Source organism: Vidua macroura, chromosome 13 (genome assembly GCF_024509145.1).
Source record: "Vidua macroura isolate BioBank_ID:100142 chromosome 13, ASM2450914v1, whole genome shotgun sequence".
Taxonomy (NCBI): Eukaryota; Metazoa; Chordata; class Aves; order Passeriformes; family Viduidae; genus Vidua; species Vidua macroura.
In genome coordinates this window covers 14,024,362-14,045,502 of record NC_071583.1, presented here as the reverse complement: position 1 = coordinate 14,045,502, position 21,141 = coordinate 14,024,362, and the positions used below count along the sequence as shown (strand labels likewise).

The 21,141-nt window shown below is 38.0% G+C and overlaps 1 protein-coding gene across 1 annotated transcript in view; it reads left to right on the top strand.

The window, feature by feature from the left end:
* CACNA1D (calcium voltage-gated channel subunit alpha1 D) overlaps window positions 1-21,141 on the top strand; it is a 169,022-nt gene that overhangs the window by 76,944 nt on the left and 70,937 nt on the right. The window contains exons 8-10 of the mRNA XM_053989201.1: window positions 3,338-3,441; window positions 13,249-13,418; window positions 15,804-15,881. Of these exons, the coding sequence (XP_053845176.1) occupies window positions 3,338-3,441; window positions 13,249-13,418; window positions 15,804-15,881 (352 nt within the window). The remainder of the gene's footprint in view (window positions 1-3,337; window positions 3,442-13,248; window positions 13,419-15,803; window positions 15,882-21,141) is intronic.

Sequence of the window (21,141 nt, the reverse complement as noted above, 5' to 3'; positions counted from 1 at the left end):
GGGTGTTCCTGAGTTAAGGATTACTTTTGAAATAGTTCAGCATCTGCACAAAGTGAAGCATTTCTTCTAGTACTGGTTAGCTGCAGTTGCCAATTTTTGCTTCACAAAGCATTAGTCCTAGATAGATTAACTTAAAATATTGGGCTTGAAATCCAGCTGCATAAATGAGAAAGAATTCTTTAAATATGTTGCACATTAAAAAGTGAATACAAATCCCAGCTGCTCATACTAACAGAGCCTTTGTGACAGAGCATGAGAATTTCAGCTTTGCTCCTGGGTAACTAAGTTAGCAGAGTGCCTGGCTGCCTGAAAATGTTCTCTTTATGAGCAAAAGCAGAGCGTGGAGTTGTATTGCAGTGACTACCAGAGCTCTGTTTTTTGAGCTCTGCTCAAAGTAAAATTGCAGATATTAATCTCTCAGGTTTTTCAAAATGATACATAGCAGAAAAATGTTGGCACTAATACCAGATGAATTTATGTCTGCACTCTGAACTCTGGTGACTTGGAAACAGCTGTCTGCTAATTGTATAGTTGTTAGATGTAAAATACATTCAGATGTATTTGAAATTTAATTAAAATGTTTGCCCTGATCAGTTATTGCTAGAAAAACATTTGACCTGTATGGTATGAGTCGGGTCTATGAAGCAAACTAATTTCTAATGTAATAAAATAATTATGAGAATACTTTAAAAAAAAAAAAAGAGTAAATATTACTCTCAAAACATAAGGCCAGATGCCTATGCTTCAAAGAAGATGCAAAGGGCAGCATCCACTGGGACAAGGCAGAAATTCAGTCTGGGCAATGGGATGTTCTGCTCATTAACTTGAGGGCTTCATAGCTGAAACTTCTCAAATGCAGGGGACTCACTTTGACAGAATGGGTGTGGGTGATAAAACCCAAAACTTCACAACCACTATCCTTAACAGAAGCCCCTGATGTGCCAAGGGTTGTTGAAAGCTTTGCCCAGGAGAGTAAATGGGTATTATGGCAGCATTGTGAAAGACTTTCCCACATGAATATTGCAGAACTGAACCATGAAAGCTTGGGATCTCTTGAAGGTAATGAAGCCAATCTTGCTGAATGGCTATAACCCCTTTTTATTTTAACTTCTCCTAAATACAGTTTTATTGGAAGAGGGGAAAAAAACCAAATCAAATATGTATTTTCAAGCTTTCTTTCTTTTTTTTTTTTTTTTTTTTTTTTTGTAGCAAGTGTAATTATAAGTTACTTTTCAGTACCTCAGTTAAATTCAAAAAGCATTTTAAAAGATGATACATGGACTCTTTGAAAAGGTGAATGAAGAAGCCGTGTAAACTCATCTCCTTTGGTTGCTTAGGAGGTTCGTTTACTTTAGTAAGTATAAACTATCACAGATCACCATGGAAGAGAAGTGCCTTTGGGCCTTAATCTGCAAAGACTTAAAGCTTCTGCCTAACCATCTATAGGGCCTCCTTGCAGAAACTGTTTAATTAAAAGACAGGGCAAAAAATATAAGAAGTAATTTTTGAAAATGTTTGTTCCCATGTTTAGTAGGTTTATTCCAACAGAGATGTTAAGGAGAGGTGTCAACCTTGACTGTCACTAGAGCTCAAAGCCTAATCACAAATTTCAGATAGAACAAACACAATGGCGTTCACAGAACAGAAAACAGATTTGCAATTAGATTGTTCTACAGTGCCATATGTAATTTTATTGTCTGCTGAATTTTCGTGACTAGAAAACATCTTAAGAAGAATGTAATGCAAAAGCCAGAATAATTCCTCTTCAAGGAGAGCTATTTCCAAGAAGCTTCACGTCCAAATTATTTTTGTGACTTATCAAAATGTCTTTTTGCACCTGAATCCTACACACAAAAAAAATTTCCCTGTTTTAAAATATCTGTTTTTCTGAATAGGCCTTTTTAGATCTCCATGGGTATGTTTCACAAGTCCATCCTTTGATAGGTATGATGAGCTGGCTAAAAACAGCAAGTGGAAGAATTCTTTCTAGAAAACCTTATGTGAGTCTATAAGGAGTGTATTGGAAGCTCAGTGACTTCAACCTCACTTTTAAAAAAAAAATCCTCAACAGCTTTTTAAATTTCATTCCACCTTGACCAGAAGTTTTCCTGGAATGTCTCCATGTTTCCATTGTGTTTCTAAAATTTGTTTTCAAATTTTCATTTTCCTAAAATTGTGTTCATGCTTTGTACACAGATTCATTCACATTTATTTATTTTTGAATAGATTTAAAATGTCTGACTGCATTTGACTGCTTTATTTCAGGAAAAACTGTGGGAATTCTGTGTTATAAAAAGTAACACTGCTTGTACAGTTGAGATACACATTGCTTTTATTTTCTCAAATAATCATTCACATAGATAGGATATACATGAACTAAAAATCCTAATGTTTCAATATACTTTGTGGTCATCATCTTAATGACCTGAAGTTTAGTTCATGTTAGTTCATTATTAATACTCCTTATTCTATAATATTCCTGCAGGGAAAAAGATTAGAACTTTTGCAGTGCTCCATTTATATTTGATAATATTTCTGATCCAAATGCTAGGTTCACTCAGCATTTTGTTTTAGGATTTGTGTTGGAAATGCAAAGTGAATGTGGCCAGTGCCTTCTTGCTCTCATTGTTTTTCTTTGATTTCTGAAGGAATGCATAGCATGTTATTTAATCGGAATGATCAAATTCTCCTTTCTCTGACTCTTCATTGCTGTTAATATAGTGATCTACTCTATAAGATCATCTTATTTCTTACAGATGAATGATGCAATGGGATTTGAATTGCCATGGGTGTATTTTGTCAGTCTCGTCATCTTTGGGTCATTTTTCGTACTAAATCTTGTTCTTGGTGTATTGAGCGGGTAAGCATACACCTTTTTCATCATGAAGGCAGAGTCCTGAATTCAGTTGCCATGAACACACAGGTTATCTCATACAGGTGAGACTTCAGTTGGGATGACATCTTTTAATGAGCCTCTATTGCTCCTCCTCTAGTTACAACACAAAGAAGTTTTCTTGTAGCTCTCCCATAAATAACATACAAACACCAAAATCAGAGTTTAGACCTACATGTTCTTCATGTCCTTTTGGCAAAGTTATGAAAAAGACTAAAAATTCCCATGCACTCATTTGCACTCATGTTATTTCAATTAATCCTCTAAAGCCTCACATCTGCAACAAAATTTGGGTAAGTAAATTTAAACAATTGTTCATTCACTTTTTAAAGATCTGGACAGGCCATAAATTTTGTGTTGAACCTACGTGATCTGGCAGCTGCAAGAAGGACTCTGCTGTTTAATGAATGACTGAATCATAACTTATTTCCTTGCGTTTTACAGGTAAATGATGCAATAGGATGTGAGTGGCCATGGATCTATTTTGTTAGTCTTATCATCCTTGGCTCATTTTTCGTACTTAACCTGGTTCTTGGTGTACTTAGTGGGTAAGCAGTTGAGTTAAAATTGTGTATGCTACTGCTACTTGTAAGATGGCCTCTGCATTGACTCCAGCTTCTCAGCAATGGCTTTTTTGCATGCACTTGAGATTCTTATGTCATCCTACCAGTGTTTGCTCTTTGGACTGAACTGTGTGGTTCGAGTGCCTGTATCTGTCTTGACATCACGTTCACCATGCTTGCCAAAAATATTCATTCAATGAGGCACTAATCTCCTTATTCTATAATATTCCTGCAAAGAAAAAGATTTTGTGCACAGAGATGGGTAGTGCACCCATACAAATATCCTCCCTTGCTGTTATATACAAGTATCTTTTTCTGAAAGACCAACTTCTGCTTTTCTTCAGATAGTCATAGTGCAATTGGAGTGTTATTTATGTTACCAGTTGCATATTTTGCTCAAAATATGGCAAAACATTTTAAATAAGTGCTTCAAGACCTATCTTACAGAGTGTGGTTGCACTACTCCAAAAGTGTTCAGTGGTTCCTGGGTTGTAGAGCTGTGAACTGCTGTGACAACCTGCACCAGGAGCTGGTAAATTCATCAATAATAATGTATCAATTTAATATAGCTGTCAGTGGGAGATTGTCACAGCTTTTTGTTGGTTTGTGCGCTCCAGGCTCCAGCCAAGAACTAAAGCCATGTCAATTCTAGCTGTATAATGTGCTTTAAAACTGTAGTTTATGGCAAGAGCTTGCCAGATTTTCTTTTTACGAAGTCCACTTACGTGAAGTTACAACCCTATTTCCTTTGCCATTTCGTTAACACACTTAAGCTTGAGAAACTCCAGTCTATGGTAAAGATATTTTTTGATAAATATACAAAAGATTCAGCTATCATTCAAGTGCTGAAAATAAAATTATTATGGTTGTATGGATTAGGTTTTAGTTATACAGCAAAAAATATTGTTCTGGCAATCTCAAGCAAGTTGTGCCATCTTTGTCAGCAACGGAAAAATTCCCCTTGCGAGGAAAGCAGCCTGAGAGCGCAGGTGATGGTGTCATCAGGATGCTGATAATGTCTGCAGTCCTACTCATAGTTTTGCCACATTGTATCCATTGTATTTGAAAGAAATGATAAGGCATTATTATAGTCCTGGAAATCAGATAAGCATACAAGATTTCCAGGTGTTGATGTAACTTCGTTACAAGAGCACTTTTATTTGATGAATGGCTTTACGATGTGCTTTTAAAAATATTTAGTCGTTTATCTGTGATAGATTACTGTTGCACACAGGAAACCAGGGAAAGCATAATTTTACCTACTGTCAGGCTTGCTTTATAAAGCAGATATTTAAAATAAAAATGGTAGTGCTAAAACAACACTGCTGATTTTTAGATTTAATCTCGGCCTTCCAAGGACAAATGTGTAAATGTGTAAATTGTTGCAAAACTAAGGGCCCAGCTTTCAGCCACACTGGAAAATGAAATAAGAAGGAGAAGGACAGATAAATTAAATAAGAAGGAGAAGGACAGATAAATGGTAGTTACAGTGTAATTTATTTCTTCTTTTGATGCTGTTACCTAACGTTGCTGTGTGACTGGCCTTTCCACTGAAGTCATTACAGGATTAGGCTCTCACAGTTCCTTCTCTGGCCCTTAAGAACATCACAAGCACCAATTAATTTTCTTCCTGTCCTGTGAAGATGGCTGGTAACAGATAATGAATATTCCTGTTTTTCCTTCCATGACTTGAATTGTTATTGGTTTCAGATTTTTCTGTTTTATGAAAAAGATTAAAGAGAAAGTGACACCAAATTTGGTGTTTTGTTGCACATATTATTTTCCTGAAATCATGGAAATTTAGAGATACTCTCATGAATCAGCTTAAATAATTTAATTAAGCTCATTTAATAAGCTTAAAATGCTGTCTGAAGTTTTCAACATTATGATATATATATTTTTTGGAATATGGAGTAGTTGTTTAGCTGCCATTCCAATACAGGGAAGAGGCGTCCCCCTGTCCTTGGGTTCCTTTCTGCAGACAAGAAATCACCACTGATTTCTAGGTTTTGTGTGCTCCATAGAGCTCTAATGCTCCTCACAACCCTTGCTGGCTTCCCTTGGATTTTCAGTGCACAGAAATGGCAGTGAAAAGTAGGATGTGAAATCTCCTTATAGTCATCAAGCCATTAATTGCTAAATTTATTTTTCTGCCATAGTGTCAGCCAGGGTCAATTGAATGCTCAGGGTGCTTGATGAATTGTCTGAATCCATGTTTGCCCTAAATACATAAAAGAGCCTTCCTAAAACTCCCATTTTTTGTTTTCTTTCTGAAGACAATGACACTGGAGAGCTGAGACACGTGATGTATAAATATCACCAAGGACTGACATTGAAAGTGCAAGGACAAAGTCAAAGGAGATACTCTTAAAAGATACCAATTATAGCAAACTGATGTTTGCTACAGAAGCAAAGAGAATGTCCTGGCATACTTGTTTGAAACTCTGACAAACAAGGGCCAGTGTGGAATACTGTTACTCTGATTTTTTAAGCAGTATATGACAGTTGTATATAAATAATTTCCCCCATACTTTCTGTTTAGAGCTACGAGTCTAGTCTAAATTTTATGGATAATTGATATACTAGTAAAATCCAATGGATGTTTTTGTGTTTCTTAGTAGAAAGATATTTTTAATTGTGAGCCAAGCATTGAATGTGTAATGCAAAAATTTTTTTGGTTTTATTTAAAAATTATTAGCTTTTATGTTTTATACTCTTCAAACCATAACATAAAAACTTGTTTTATGATAAATCCACAGATAAAGTTAAATTTTACTAAACCAATCAAATATCAAGAATGCAAAAATTATGCCAACTTACTTGAAAAGCATGGCTTTGCATACAGATTTTGAAAGTGGAATCTGAATGCTTAATACCTTTTCTGTATGAAAGTGTTACTTCCTTTATATCAGGTTATGCTGTGTACATTTTAATCTGTTTGCTGGTTTTGATCTGTTTGTTGTTTTAAAACATTCAGTTATTCTCTTTGCACTCCTTTGTTATTCTGTGACCATCTGCCCCTTTGTAGCTCTGTAATTCCTCTTGTGCACTGCATGTTTGATGTTTTTAGATACTGTAAAATGGATGAGAATGATGATTTGGCAGATCTTTTGTTTTACATCTAGCTCTTTCTGAAGGTGAGTATTTCCTGGTGGCCCATGTCAGTCTTGCCTGCAGAAGATGACATTCTTAAAAACACAGTTCATATTTTTAATATCAGTAGTGTAAATGGAAAGAAACAATGTGTGTATGGAATCTGCATGTGGTAAATATTGTAATTTCTGCATGGAAGCTGACTGTGGAGATTTTTTCCCTGAATAATTCCCTTGAATAACAAGGATGGAGAGAATTCATAGGCTTGAGTTCAGGTTTTTCAAAAAACTCTAAAAGATCTCTAAAAAATTCTTTTTACTCTTACTCATTTTATTCTAGAAGTATTCACATTACTCTGAAAGTGAATTCTCTGAAGGCATGAAATACTAGGCACAGGAACTGGGAGCTCAGGACAGGCCTCCTCCAGACATTCAATTGTAAAAGACCAGAGCATATCATGGCTATTGATGCAAAAGAGTGAGCTGAAATTGAAAGTTAGGGATTATAAGGTTAAGGTTATTAGAAAGTTAACAAATAAAGATCAGAATGGAGATACTCATCTGTCCTGAAAGTGTAAAAAGTTAAAAAACCTCCAAAAAACCCAGAAGTTAAAATAGGCAGGTCAGTAATTCAGCATGTATTAAATTGGTTTGCTACGAACAGAGGAAATAAATTATAAAACTGCAAAATTTACTAAGAGGCATGGCTTTTAATGATGCATGATAATCTATTCCTGAAGATAGTCCTTATCATTAGGAGATGGGTTCTGCTGATGGCATTTTCTGCTCAAGGCATTAATATTTCTTTGGGTAGCCACGGAAACAAATAAAAGCTTTCAAACACACTTTAATAAATCTGTAAGTTGAATTTATTGCCTTGCAAAAGGATACCAAAACATAAGCTTTGACATGTCCTTACATCCTTCTACATGTGATCTTGCAGGTTACTAAATGAATGTTAATTTTTTCAGTTTCTTTTCCCCAGTAATGTTTGCAATGTATGTACATAGTGAGTCTAAAAGCTAAAGTGTGTCCTCATGCACCCCAAACTCCCTGCAGTATCTGTCAATTACTGTCATATAAAATATGTTGGTGCAGATAAGCTTATACACCTAAGAACTGTTGTCTACAGTATATATGGAAAAAATAGAAAAAGACATTTGAATAATGATGCACCAAATAGAAAATGGCAGTAAACTGTCATCCATAGCCTTTCAGCAAAAGGAAAATGAACTGGTTTTGGCAGGACTCCTTTTCACAGCAGCAGGAAGGCCTAGTGAAAAATATAAAATAAAAATTATTGCTGAAAATTTAACTCCTTCCCATAGATAAACTGAATATACATTGAAAACAAGGAGAGGGACTTCAGCTGTAGATCTCAAGAAGTTATAAGCTGAAGCAGGCTCATTTAATTTCTGTGTCGTGGTGAAAGTAAAACTTTCCTTTTGAAAGCAAATGTTATATTTGATCAATCAGTTGAATATACTAACAATAATTCATCAGCAAATACTTTCAGCCGTGTACAGCAGTAAATAACTGATTGCTTTAGACAGAAACCACTAAGGTCAGTGTGGACAGGTCTGTGCTCTTGAATAAGAGCTTGGAGGGAGCTGATTTTATTTCAGTGCTGTCTGAACTAACCACACCAAGATTTTTTAGGGATTAGTCCTGTGGGTGCTTGCTGGGGAGGCCCTGGCAGGGAACAGCCCATGGCAGTTCAGAAACCCCACGGCGAGGGCACGAACTGATGTCAGGTGATGGTGGTGTTGGTCCTGTGCTCACACCTGCCCCTTCTTCTTCCAAGAAATCCAGAGTGTCCTGAGCCAGATGGGGCTTGACCCAGGAGGGGAGGGGCACATCTTAATATGCAGATCTAATTAACAGTGGTCTGAAACACCAGATCTCAGTTTTGGTGCTCTATCAAATGGTTCCATGTCTGTCTGTTCCTACGGGTGATCCCACAGCCCACATGGGCACTCTGGCACAGTGAGGCTGGACAGGCCCTTGCTCCACAGAGCTGCTGCTGGGGCTATTGAATGCACATTTTGGTAATTGCTAGCCACCTGCATAGAGATAGCCATGTAATACCAGTTTGCATTTCCCCATCAAGAGCCCAACGCTCCTTGCTCAAGGAGAATTCCTGCTAGGACTTTTTGGCTTTTTCCTACAGTAATAATTCTAGTGTTCAGCCTGTGATTTTTTTTCCCCCCTAAAAGAAGGGGTGACAATGATGTATACAAATCTCCTGTAATTAAAGATGTGATGTTACTTAACCCTTTTTATGTCTGTCCACATCTGTTACACTTTGCACCCAGCTGTGAGCTGCTGTCCATGCTTAGCTGTACATTTGAGGTAGTTTTAGTTCTCTGACTTGATTCTGCTGATTTGTTGGTTGGTATGGTTACCACTGTGTGAAACCTCTCCTGCAAGTCTGGTGGCCAACACTGTACTCGTGTGAGTACATTTTTGTTATTATGTGACTGCTCTCTGTGAATAAATGAGTCTGGGATGTCTGGGTGGCAGTTCTACGTATAGAATTAGCTTAACACTTTCCACATACCAGACCCTGTGTGCAGGAGATTCACTCTCCCTCCCACTGCTTTTGCAATGACACAGAAGGGCTGGAATACTGCTGGCAAACGATTTGTGTCCTGGTTTATGCTCTGATATCAAAAGCACCTATTTGTTTCCCATCATCAATGCCTAGAGACACACAGGAGTTTCAGCAACACTCATGGTGCTATGCAGACCCCCTGATGAAATGTCCCTGGCCTTTAGCATGGGAAAGCTTTCAGCTGGTAGGAGGCTGGTATAGGTGTCTCTAGTTATTATAACTGTGAGTACAAAGAGAGAAGGGACAGTATACCAAAAGCATTTCAACAAATTGCTGTAGGATTTTTGGTTAATATGACCCCCTGCCTGTAATTTAAGGTGTGAGAACCAGGGAGATGTAATTGAGTCCCAGCAGGCACTCCCTGCTGCCACTTCCACCTTGTTGCATCAAGCCATTCCTGACTGATGCATACCAGCAGGGGTTATTTCACTCTGCTGAAGAAAGAAAAATCTGGCATGATTACCCCAGACTACTGAAGCATGAATTCAAGCCCTGCATTTTATATGCTTCTGCCTCAACAACCATTGATGATGATGGTGTTGTGCCTGAACAGAGAAAATGAGATCATCTTTCTGCTAGGAGACAAGGAATTTTTGGGCAACAGAAATAAACCCTGAATTTTATATAATAGGTTACTAATCACTAAAAGTAAATGAGATTATGTAAATTAGTCTCCATAAAATACTTTATTTTGCAAGTGATGTCTCTATTGTGCTGCAGATGCAGCACCCCTGCCCAAAATACTTTCAAATATCAGATCCAGGTCATTTTATCAAACCAGAATGAAATACGTGTTTCAAAGTTAGCTCCTAGCACAGGCATTTGTGAAACCAAATATTTACAGAGCTTAAGTCCACTTACTGCAATTAATGTGCAGTTTCTTGAGCCTGTCAGCTTCAGAGGCTGCTGGCCTGAGTGCTGGGCTGATGACAGGAGGGCCAGTTCAGGCCACCAGTCTGACCATGTCAGTCCTTATGTTGCCTACAGAGCCGAGAACTTTTCTTTTCTGCCCTGAGCCCACCCTTCCCACTCCACAGCCACAAAATGCTGCACAAGCAGCTGCCTTAGTCCTCCTTCCAGGAGATCAGCCAATGTTTATGTATCTTTACGTAAATATTCAAGCACCTTTTTGTCCAGAGGTCTTTGTCAGAAGCTTAAAAGAGCCAACATCTCTCCCTCTTCTCACCCCATCATCTTTTTCAAATTACTTATTTCTTGGCCAAAAAAAGAGGAGCTTTTGTTTTGCCAATAGGAAATTCATTACTTTCCAATTCTATTAAATTCTCCTTTCTTATTCATGACATTTCAGTAAAAGGAGTATGTACATATATGTCTGAGGGATGTTAAATCATTGTGGATGTGATAGAGTAAAAATACCATAGAGACAGGTTCTTCCCTCCCCTGAAGAAAATTGCCTTCTCATGTTTTATAGTTCCTTATAAACAGTGAAGTTTTAAAAATATAAAATGAAAAATTTAAAATATCATGGAAATAAGCACCCTTGCACCTCCCCCTACTGATAAATCACAGCAGCCTGTAGCAAGGCAGCATCTGACTTCTGTGCAGTATTAAAGGGAAAGGTCAGAATCAGCTGTGTATATAAAAACTAGGTTTAATTCTCTGCATGCAGCTGTTTTAATGTGAAGTCAGAGTGGCTTAGCCATGGGTGAAGTTCTGTTCAAAGTACCAGCCTTGCCAGCTGATTAATTAAAAATTATTTCATTCACATAACAGCAACTTTTGTTTTACTTCACCCTCATGCATCACATCTCCTTTGAATTAATGAGATATACCTGAAGGACTTTAAGTGAAAAACACATGAATACTTAGTAAAAGCCAGCAAGGCTTGTTACTTCTCATTTCCTACTCTGCCATGATAGCTCTTTCTCCAGAGATCCTGCCTGTGGGAAGTGAGTCACGAGTGCGTTGCCTCAATCAGGTGTAAAGGACAGTCTCTAATCCACTCTCTGAAAGAAGCTTCAACCCAGCATTCCTTAACCCAAACTGTTTCTTATTGACTTGTGAAATTACTCTGCCTATTTTTTAGAGTGTTTATCTTTCAGAGAGATCTTTAGAGCTCTCTCTTTCACTGGCATTTTTTGTGAGGAGATGGCCTCTTGCAGGATCTTGTCCTAGATGGGAGGTGAAGGGTAGCAAATGCAAAGCAAGCACTGGCATTTTTCAGCTTCATTACAGTGCCATCAGATGGAACAGGATGATCCCTATGTGCCAAGCTGAAATGCTGTTGAATTAAGTCCTCAGCTGTAAAAGATGTAGTGCCTGCCTCTTAGCATTTGCAGCAGAAAGCTGTGGAACTTCTGCAACATAACATTAAAAAACCCTCCAGCATCACTATAATTATATGTAAACAGCTTACCTCTTAAATTTACTGATGTCCTCTAAATACTAAATTTTTCCTCTGACATGTTTAAAAGACTAAAAAAGTTAATAAAAATAAATAAGCCCCCTGGAGAGATTATGTCTGCAATTCTAAACAAGTAGTGTATGTCATCAAACTGTGATATTATTTTGAAAAATTGAGACTTTCTGTTATTCTGTTCTGCTTTCTTAGGACTATATTTTTATTGCTAATTGTTTCACCTTAAAATATTTTTGTCTTATGCTAATTTTATAATATTTTCCACTTGAAAAAGGGTATTATTGACTGGTTCAATAAATTTCCCCTTAAGAGCGTATTAACTAGGGAATATCTTCAAGTGAAATTTTCCAATAAATAATAGAGTTGCAAATTCATAGTAAATGAAATTGCTCTAGCCTTTTTTAAAGTTTAACTTAAGCCCTATTGTAAGATTAATGTGAGTAGCAGTAGGACAAGGGGTAAACTGCTTAAAACTGAGTGAAGGCAGTTTAGATCAATATTAGGAAGAAATCCTTCCCTGTGAGGGTGGTGAAGCCCTGGCACACACTGCCCAGGGAAGCTGTGGCTGCCATGTCCCTGGAAGTGTCCAAGGCCAGGTTGAACAGGGCTTGGAGCATCCTGGCATAATGGAAGGTGTTCCTGCCCACAGCAGGAACATGGAATGGGATGAGCTTTGAGGTCACTCCCAACTCAAACCCTTCACTTATTTACTTGTTAGTCAGAACAAGCTTAACTTCAAATACTGAATTGTATGTACTTTGAATACAGTCCAAAAGATCCTTGCCTGCCCCTAACACTATGTATTGATACTCAGATAAATTGGAATGTGTTGGTCCTTGTAGCAAAGAGGGTTACTCATTTGGAGCTGTGGATCACATCAAAAGTTGTAATAATGTTGGCATGTGAGGTGTTGTAGGGGGAGAATATACTTGTTAGTTGTCTTGAGTCATATGTCATTCAGGGAAACTTAGATTTATGGGCTAATTCAGGTTGAAAAATACCTTAGGAGGCCATTTTATCCAATCTCCTCATCAAAGAGCATGGTTTCATTATTATCATCATTCCATGATAATTGAATGATCCTAATCATGAACTAAACTGATAAACAGTCCAGTACATTGTCTTGAGACTGGGGCAGTGAGATAGAGGATTAAGTTTCTGTTTCTGATCTGTGAGGACTTCTAGGTTCTGTTGCATGGAGCAAATTTCCAACAGCACAGCAGTCTGTGTGTGATATTGTTAAGGGAGAGCCCAGTAGTGGAGTTCTGTATGTTTGGACATGGCCAATGAACTGTGGCTGCAAGAGGAAGGATTTTAGAACGGGCTACCAGAATTTTCTTTTCACTGAAACTTAATACTTACATGTGAAATTGTTTCATTATTACAAGTTAGTTTCTATTTGTAGATAAAAGAAATTTTAAGATCTGTATAGAAGAGCAGTAATTAAATGGACTCTTCCCTTACAGGAAGTGTCAAAAATACTACTTAATTTTTGATTAAATCACAAAAGCTCTGAAAGTTGAGATGTAACGTGGTAGGGATTTGCCATGACTTCTTTGCACCACTACCTTGTTTTCAAAGCAGCACTCCAATCTTCGGTGTATTTTCTGTGTCACTCTGTTAATCTGCAATGTCAAGACTTTGATCCAAATGCCAGTGAATTTGTCAATCAGTGGTTTTTTTTCTGCTTTATTTGCATTTGATAGAGAGTTTTCCAAAGAAAGGGAAAAAGCCAAGGCCCGAGGAGACTTTCAGAAGCTACGTGAAAAACAGCAGCTTGAAGAAGACCTGAAGGGATATTTAGACTGGATTACCCAGGCAGAAGACATTGACCCCGAGAATGATGAAGAGGCTGATGAAGAAGGCAAGAGGAACAGTACGTATTCCTTCCTCTCTACTTCTGTGGGGACAGTTTGACTCTTCCTGGGGGTGTTACACTGCAGGGAAGGCAGCCTGGCCAGTGCTTTCCCTTTCCCTGTTTGCACAAGTGTTGGTTAGCAGAACAGTTGTTTGTTGATATGGAGATGCTGAGTCATGGAAGGTAATTTGGAATCTTACAACAAAATTCTGCTTGGGGTGTCCATGTATAAATCACTGTCTGCATTCAGTCACTGCTGAGACTTAGAAGCTTTGCTTTATTTGTGTTCTGGAAAGAGTTAGTGCAGAGAAACCATGTGCCACTCAGTCTCATTGTAAATCCTTAGAATGTGTTTTCCTGTGGGTGCATGCAAGGGAAACAATAATGATATAAAGAGCTTAAAAATAGAGTCAGAGTTACAGTTAAGAAATAACGTTGTGCTAATAGTGAGGATTTTTTGTTGTTGTTGAAGTAGGAAAATGACATTCTGGGTCTTTCTTTTTGATATTCAGAATACAATAGAAAACATCTTTTATGACTTGTCTTAACTGGGTGTGCAATAAATGAAATCTTGTGGGATTTTCACTTGACACTAAGAAATATAATTTATGATGTATTTATTTAACAGTAGGCTGTTAAAACCAGGTAATTTATCCTGTAGTTTGATATTGAAGTATCTGTTTTTAAATTTATCTCTGTATTGCAGACATAGTAGTAGTTTTTGAAAATCTTTGAGTTTCAGAATTTTATTAGACCTTTAGTTCACAATAAAAGCAAAGTATGGGAGTATGGAACTGTGTTACTGGCTGGAAGAACACTGATTTTATGAGAGGCTGCAAGGGAAACTGTGGGTTGGTGTTGATTCCAGCACCACTGGAAAGGAATAATTTATGTCTATTGGAAAATGTGTTGCACAAGTAGAGTTTTTATCTAGAACAGAGCAAGAAAGCCAGAGCTCACTATACTTAGTTATTGCTACTAATGTGTGGAAGGAGTGCATGAACTGTGGGTTTGACTACCAGTATAAAATCCTAAGCCTGAGATGTAAAAGATGGCACATTTTGTGGAGTAAGCACGCTTTGTACAAGGCTGCTGTGTAGAATTGTAGGTGATGCTGAGTTTGCATAGAGTGTTGGATGACTGGCTGTCAGCTGTGGTGCCAGTGGACTGGGTTTACAGGTGAAATCCAGAGAACCTTTTTTGTCCTGTTCAAATTGGATGTTTGTTAATAGGCTCCAAAAAACCCCATTTGCTCTGGCATTCCTTAAGCAGCTTTGAGGTCATACGGATAAAAAAGTACTTTGAACATCTACTGAGTTTGAAAGAACTTTCAAGTATAAACTGTTAATTTAGGCATAATTTTAGGCTAAGTTAAAGGTTGTAGAAGAGTTGCAGAGTGAAAATAGAAGGAAAGTAATTAAAAGAGCTTTAAGAGAAATGCCAAAAATTTAATTTCAGGCAGACATATATGCTTTTGTGTGGAAATTTCCAGTGAATAGGCAATCTCCTAGCACTCCTGGATTTATGCACATGTCCTTAAATATGTGGCTTGGTATTTCAATGTTAATATCAACTGCAACAGCCTGTAAAGGAGGAAGGGTTGCCGAGTTGCTCCACCTCCTTGCACTTCAGATATTTTTAGGAAATAAATTCAGTTGAAATATATCGGTGATGTTTTTTTTCTTGAGCCTTCTTGGAAGCATGAAGTAGAAATGGGTCCTAGATAGAATAATAATTTTCAGACATCTAGGAAACTGTATCCCTGCTTTGACTATCTAAACCTCTGGGTGGTCCAGATTACTGCTGGTTTATGGAGATGGATGATCACCTCAATGTTGTAGAAGAGCTCTGGGTTTAGGATACAGAAGATTTCTGTGGCAGGCAAAGGTAGAGATTTCAAAGATGGTTAAGTCAGTGATTAATAGTTTGTCACGTAATAGTTTAAAATTGCAGTTGAGGTTCCTGCAATGCCCCCCCAGCATTGGAAAATTTCTAATCAGAGAAGTCATTAAGTCATTTATTTATAAATCCTATGCATATGTACATCTCCGTCGCTGATAATGGGTAGGCATTCAATGCTGTTGAATAACAGAATACCTTTGAATTACTAGAATTGTAAACATGCCTTTAGTGAAAGTTGGAAATCTTTATTATGAACCAATAACTGATTATCCCGAAGCCAATGAAAAAACTTCCATTGCCTTCAAAGCACTGCGAATTTAGCTCAAAATGCGAGGATCCGTGAGAGGTGAGGGGTTTAACTGTGATCAGTTGTGCTGCCGGTGATGTCAGTCTGTTTTGCCTAACCTTGCCTGTGTTGTGTGTACGGACACGTTTTTGTTTTTTGCGTTGCGACTGCTGCCACCTCCCGCGTCACTGCTGGGATTACATGTGCTTCCCCAGGGCTTACACTGGCTGACTTAATGGAAGACAAGAAGAAAAGCAGACTTAGCTGCTTTGGCCGTTCTTCCAATAAACATGGTAAAACGTGTTCGGATTTGCAGTTGAACTTTTCTTTTGTGCCCATACTGCATTGGATGTGGTAGCTTTCGGGAGCACAGATTGTTTGCATTTCTGTAACTGAGGCACACCCCTCTATAGCATGGAACCCCTCGTGCATGCAGACCTTCCTCCTGGTTGAAGTGCATGTTTGAAATAGAGGTGCTGCTCTACCTCCCTGAAGCAGAGTGTTTAATCCATTCAGATTTCCACTGGAGTGTCTTTGTCTGTGGCTGTTTTGAAGAATAGGTTTTCTTTTTCAGAAGTCAGGTAACCCAGATCAAAAATGTATTTTAAATTTAGGTATGAAGAAAGTAATAAAAGTATTTTGCAAGTTTTATAATGCATCATAGTGTAAGAACAGCATGATGATAATACTTACTATTTACTTCTGATACTTATGGTGTAGAATCTAACAAAATACAACAAGCTTTTACTGTATCTCTTTTGTTATTGATGGTTTGGTTCTGTAATTTGTTTTATTCACTCCCCATCCCCCCGCCCCCACTGGAGATGGACAGAAAGTTTAGAGTATGATAATTATTTTCAAATCTGCCTGTTTGAATGCTAGCAAATGTCCTGTTTTGACATGAGCACAGTTGCAGTAGTCAGGACATCTAGTTTTAGTCCTATCTGCAACTAAGTTATTTGACCAACTGGCTTTCTTGCTATCCTAACAATTCCTGTTGTGGCCCAGACTAAGGCTGAAACTCTCATCCAGTTACTTTAGGGAATGCAGAATTCCAAGCCAGAAATTGCTGGGACCTGATAGACTCATTTTCTACAAACACCGAGTCTGCTTGAAATTGCTTGTGCAACTGTTACATATAGATATTTACATATCGCTGTCTGATAGCTCACTCAGCTCTGCATGCTGACACAGTTTTCTGTAAGAATTGCGAGAAGACACTTGCAATTTTACTTTGAGCTATGTATTTCAACACAGCCAAAAAACGAGCAGGGTCAGGTTCTGATGTCTGTCAGGACCAGCCTGGCACTGCCTGGCACCTGCTGTCACCTGCTGGCAGTGGCTGCTATGCCACGGCTGGTGCCTGACCTTGCAAGTCAAAGGCATCCCAAACTCATGGGCACTGACTTGGATTCTTCTGCCTTGCAGGGCAGGTGCACCTTTTGTGAGTAGGGTTTTTTCAAAGTACAAATTAATGGCCTAAGTTTATTTCTACCTGAGATAATTATGCTGATCTGAGGAGTTGAAGCTTAGGCTGTCTCTGGATTAGAAACACCACACGAAATATTTTTCTCTGTATTCCCTCTACCTGTATGTCCATTAAAAGCAACATGTGTGTAGAATATGCAACATTCCCAAGGTTCTCAGTGTCATCCTTCAGGCTACAAGTGGTTGGTTCAGTGATGCTACTATAACAAAACCCAACTTGTTTGCTCTCCTTCCACTGCTATGCAGCCAGCCTTATATCGTTTTCCCATGGGCTGCCTATAAAAAGAGAGAGCCCATAAGAATGATCTACAACAACATTAAATCTGCACTGTGAGAAAGATATCTTGCTACACTATCATGGAGAACATTTTCCAAGCAGACTCCTTAAACTGAATTTACCCCAAGAAGCTTCACAGTCAGAAGAGATAGTGCCACTTTCTGAAGTGTTTTCTGGGCATACAGCAGACTTAGGAAAATTTGAGATAAATTTGCAATGATAATGTTGCCACTTTGGGGATTTTTTTTTCACTCTGTTTTCCTGCTTGACTAACTCAAAGATTTGGTAAAAAAGATTCAGAAAAATCATGTACTAATTTGAGAAAAAATTAGGAAAATTTTGGAACCAAAAATTCAAGGAATTGGTTGGCTGTTACTAGCAAACAGAACATGCAATTTTTTTGTAAGAGTGATCTAAAATTTTGCCAGTTTAATATAATGCCAAGATTCTCTGCAGTAGCCAATACTGATGAGCTGTGCAGATCTCTCCACTTCTGCAGCACTTTTCCTTCAGCATGTGTAACCACGAGGCTGCCCAACATCCACCAGTGTGAAAATGACATCAGCCTATGGATTGAAAGTGCACATTTGAAGTTGAAACAGGTTAAAATTTCAATCACTTATATTAGAGAGGAAAACATTTCCAACAATAATACTTGAAACCACAATTCAGTAATTCAGGTTGTAATTTAGCCCGTTTCTGGATTCTACAGTGACACTGAACTGTTGTATTTCAGGATTATGGAATTTATTTCTTCTAACTCTACCTGTCGAGGGCACACCATTGCTGATAGACAGTGGCTTGCTCTTCACTGTGCATTAGTTATGTTACATCCTGGAGTGGAGTTGGAAATCCTGGCTCCAAAGTCTGAAAGCTCCATAGAATACCTCGTGAATACAATGGATTGTTTTTCTCATGTTATATTCTTATCCACAGAAGCAAAATGTAGTAGTTGATGTATTTGACCTGTTTTCTATCCACTCAGGAAAGTATTGAGCTGCATGCTGTATGGGTTGCTTATATTGTCTAATGCAAGCATTCTTTTGTTTGAAACCAGTTAGCTTAATTGAAGAGATTATTAGATCTAGAAATCTAGATAATCTTTCCAGAAGAATGCCAGTAAAATAAGGGCAAAAGGTGAATAAAGGAAAGAAAAAATTTAGCATCTTTCTTTCAATACTGGGGTGCCAGTTTACAGATCTCAGAGCTGACCCTGCTGAGATCAGTCTCTCAAAATTGTGTGCTGTGTTTGCCTTATGGACACCACCTGCCCTTATGGAGCTGTGGCCATGGAACTGAGTTGTTTTGAGACCTGGCAGGTTGCTTGCATTAGCAGAGTGGATGTGGACATGCAGTGCTGCTCTTTTCTTCTGGCTAAAGACCTGATGACTTGCTGGCATTGCTGGAGCTGGACTTCCACACGGTGCCTTTCTCAGTACTTCTGTCAAGTTTCAATTTTGACATATAAATTACAGTATAATGACAGCTGAGTTTCTAATGTGAATTGGTTCTTTTTCCCCATCTTCTATTTGTAATACAGCACCTGCAAGTCACTGATAGAGATGCAGCAAGAGCCCTGTGGTGTCTGAAACAGCAACATTCTGATATATTTAATAATTAGCAGAATTGACATTCACTTCAGTAGGGACAAAGATATTTTTATTATGCTTTTCTTCACATAATTGTGTTCAAAACAGTCTGGTATTTCTTTTTGTGGGCTAACACATAAAGTCAGGGTAGACTTGAGTTAAAATTACAGTACTTTACTTTTACATGCACTTGCATTACTTACATTAAATGGAGTATTTTTTTTGTACTCAGTGGAGTGACAGATTATGAAGAACTGGATTCTAGGTACCTTTTTTTTTTTCAGAAGGGTTGATAAATTTGAAATAAAAGTGTGGGACACATTGCACTTATGCAATAATTGTGGAAGTAGGCCTAGCTGTGTTTTCCTGGCAGCTCTTAATAGTGTGTGAAATAAGACTTCAGCACTCTTATTTTGCAGTTGCTCATCACAAGTGCTGAAATGTTCATCACTAGCTGACTATAATGCTGTGTTTTCTAACAGCAGTCATGTCACCTGGCACAAGGCAACCAGACCAGTTCTTTACCAGACAGGGTATACCAATATATACTTACAGTTATTTCAGAAGAAACGGACATTTTAAAATAAAAATTCTTAGTTCTGAAGTCCTGATATTATGTTTGAAATAATTTTGTGATTTTTTTTAATTTAACCCTTTGAAATGTTAATAGTTGAATTTGAACATCAAATATTTTTTTCTTTAATTTTGAGTGAAATTCCTTTTGAAGTCTGATTGTAAGCTGTGAAGTTCTTACAAGACTAGCAAAATTCATTATTTTAAAACTGATTTATAAAGGGAAGCATGATATTAGAATTGAGACACTTGCAGGTGCTAACCAGAGACTTTTAACATATAAAGTCATTACAGTAATATTTTAAAAGAATCATCAGAACAGAAGAACCTTGTGAAAGAAGGTTTTGCTGTGCTTACTGCCTGAAGTGCTTTGTTTATTCAAACACCTGCATGGACATTTTGGATATTTCTTTGTTATGCCACTCTGTTTAGCATTCCATAGGACAGTGACTATGGGGACAGATTCTCAGCTGTTGTAAACAGTAGCTGAGTGCCTGGCCTGCACAGACCTGTCAGTCTCCAGCTTGAGTGGGACTGATGCACAGAAACCAAACCAACACTTCCCCCTCCCCTCTGTTTTCATGTCGGTATTGAGGCAATATAGAGGCTGTGCAGAGAGCCTGTTTCTAACACTTTGTGCCTGATTCGTACACAATCAGAAAATTCAGGGTCTGATTGTTAAATCTCATCTCCTCCTTTAGGCTACCAAAATAGTGAGATTTCCTTATCAGATGTTTGCAGTGTATTGCCCTGAGTACTCTCAGTTCACAGACATTGGCTTAAACCCTTCCCAACAAACTGAACCAAACAAAATAAACCAAACAAGCAAACCATCAGAACAGTGGAAGGTACATACCAGAATACCTTTAGAATGCTCTGTTTTTCTTTTGTTCTTGCTGTTATACAGTAATTTCAGTGCATCTTGCACCTCTCTTATGTTTCCTACTTTAAATGGTATTTCTACTGTATAGACCAGCAACATTAATTTACCTTTTTCTTGTTTCTGAGGTTTTCCTTTCATGCTTGCTTTGCAGACATGGAAGCAGTGCTCTCCCCTAGGAAGTACTGAGAACTTTGTCTGTTCATCATTTCCTAACACTTTTTGACATAAGGTGTCCTCCCTCTATATTTCAGCTGATTTGAAGACAAATGGTGATGACCCAGCTGAAAATGAGTTTTGCCTAAAAAACCATCAGCTACAATTGCTAACCACTCAGTAATGATCCACTATATGTGTAGTAATTCACTCTGTGGCAAATGTAGTTGTCTCCTTTTTATTAGTGGCAATTCTCATCATGCTTTGAAGGACCATTCTCCATTCCCCTGCTCCTGCCTGCTGCTCACACAGTATTTGCAGCACATTTACCTTCTGGCATCTTGCCTCGATAATTCATAATGTCAGTAAAAGCAAAGAATGGTCAGTGTGACCACGGTGTGATTGTTCCTACTTTCAGAAATTTGATGATATTCCTTGGAATCAGCGAGCTTGTTAATAGCACTTCAATTGAAAAGCACCTCCAAGATGTTAACAGAACACTTCTCAAAGTGAAAAGTTTCAGAATTTAGCTCAGGTTAATTTCTTTGCTGGGGTAGCATACTCTTTGTACAAACTTCCTCTACTTTATA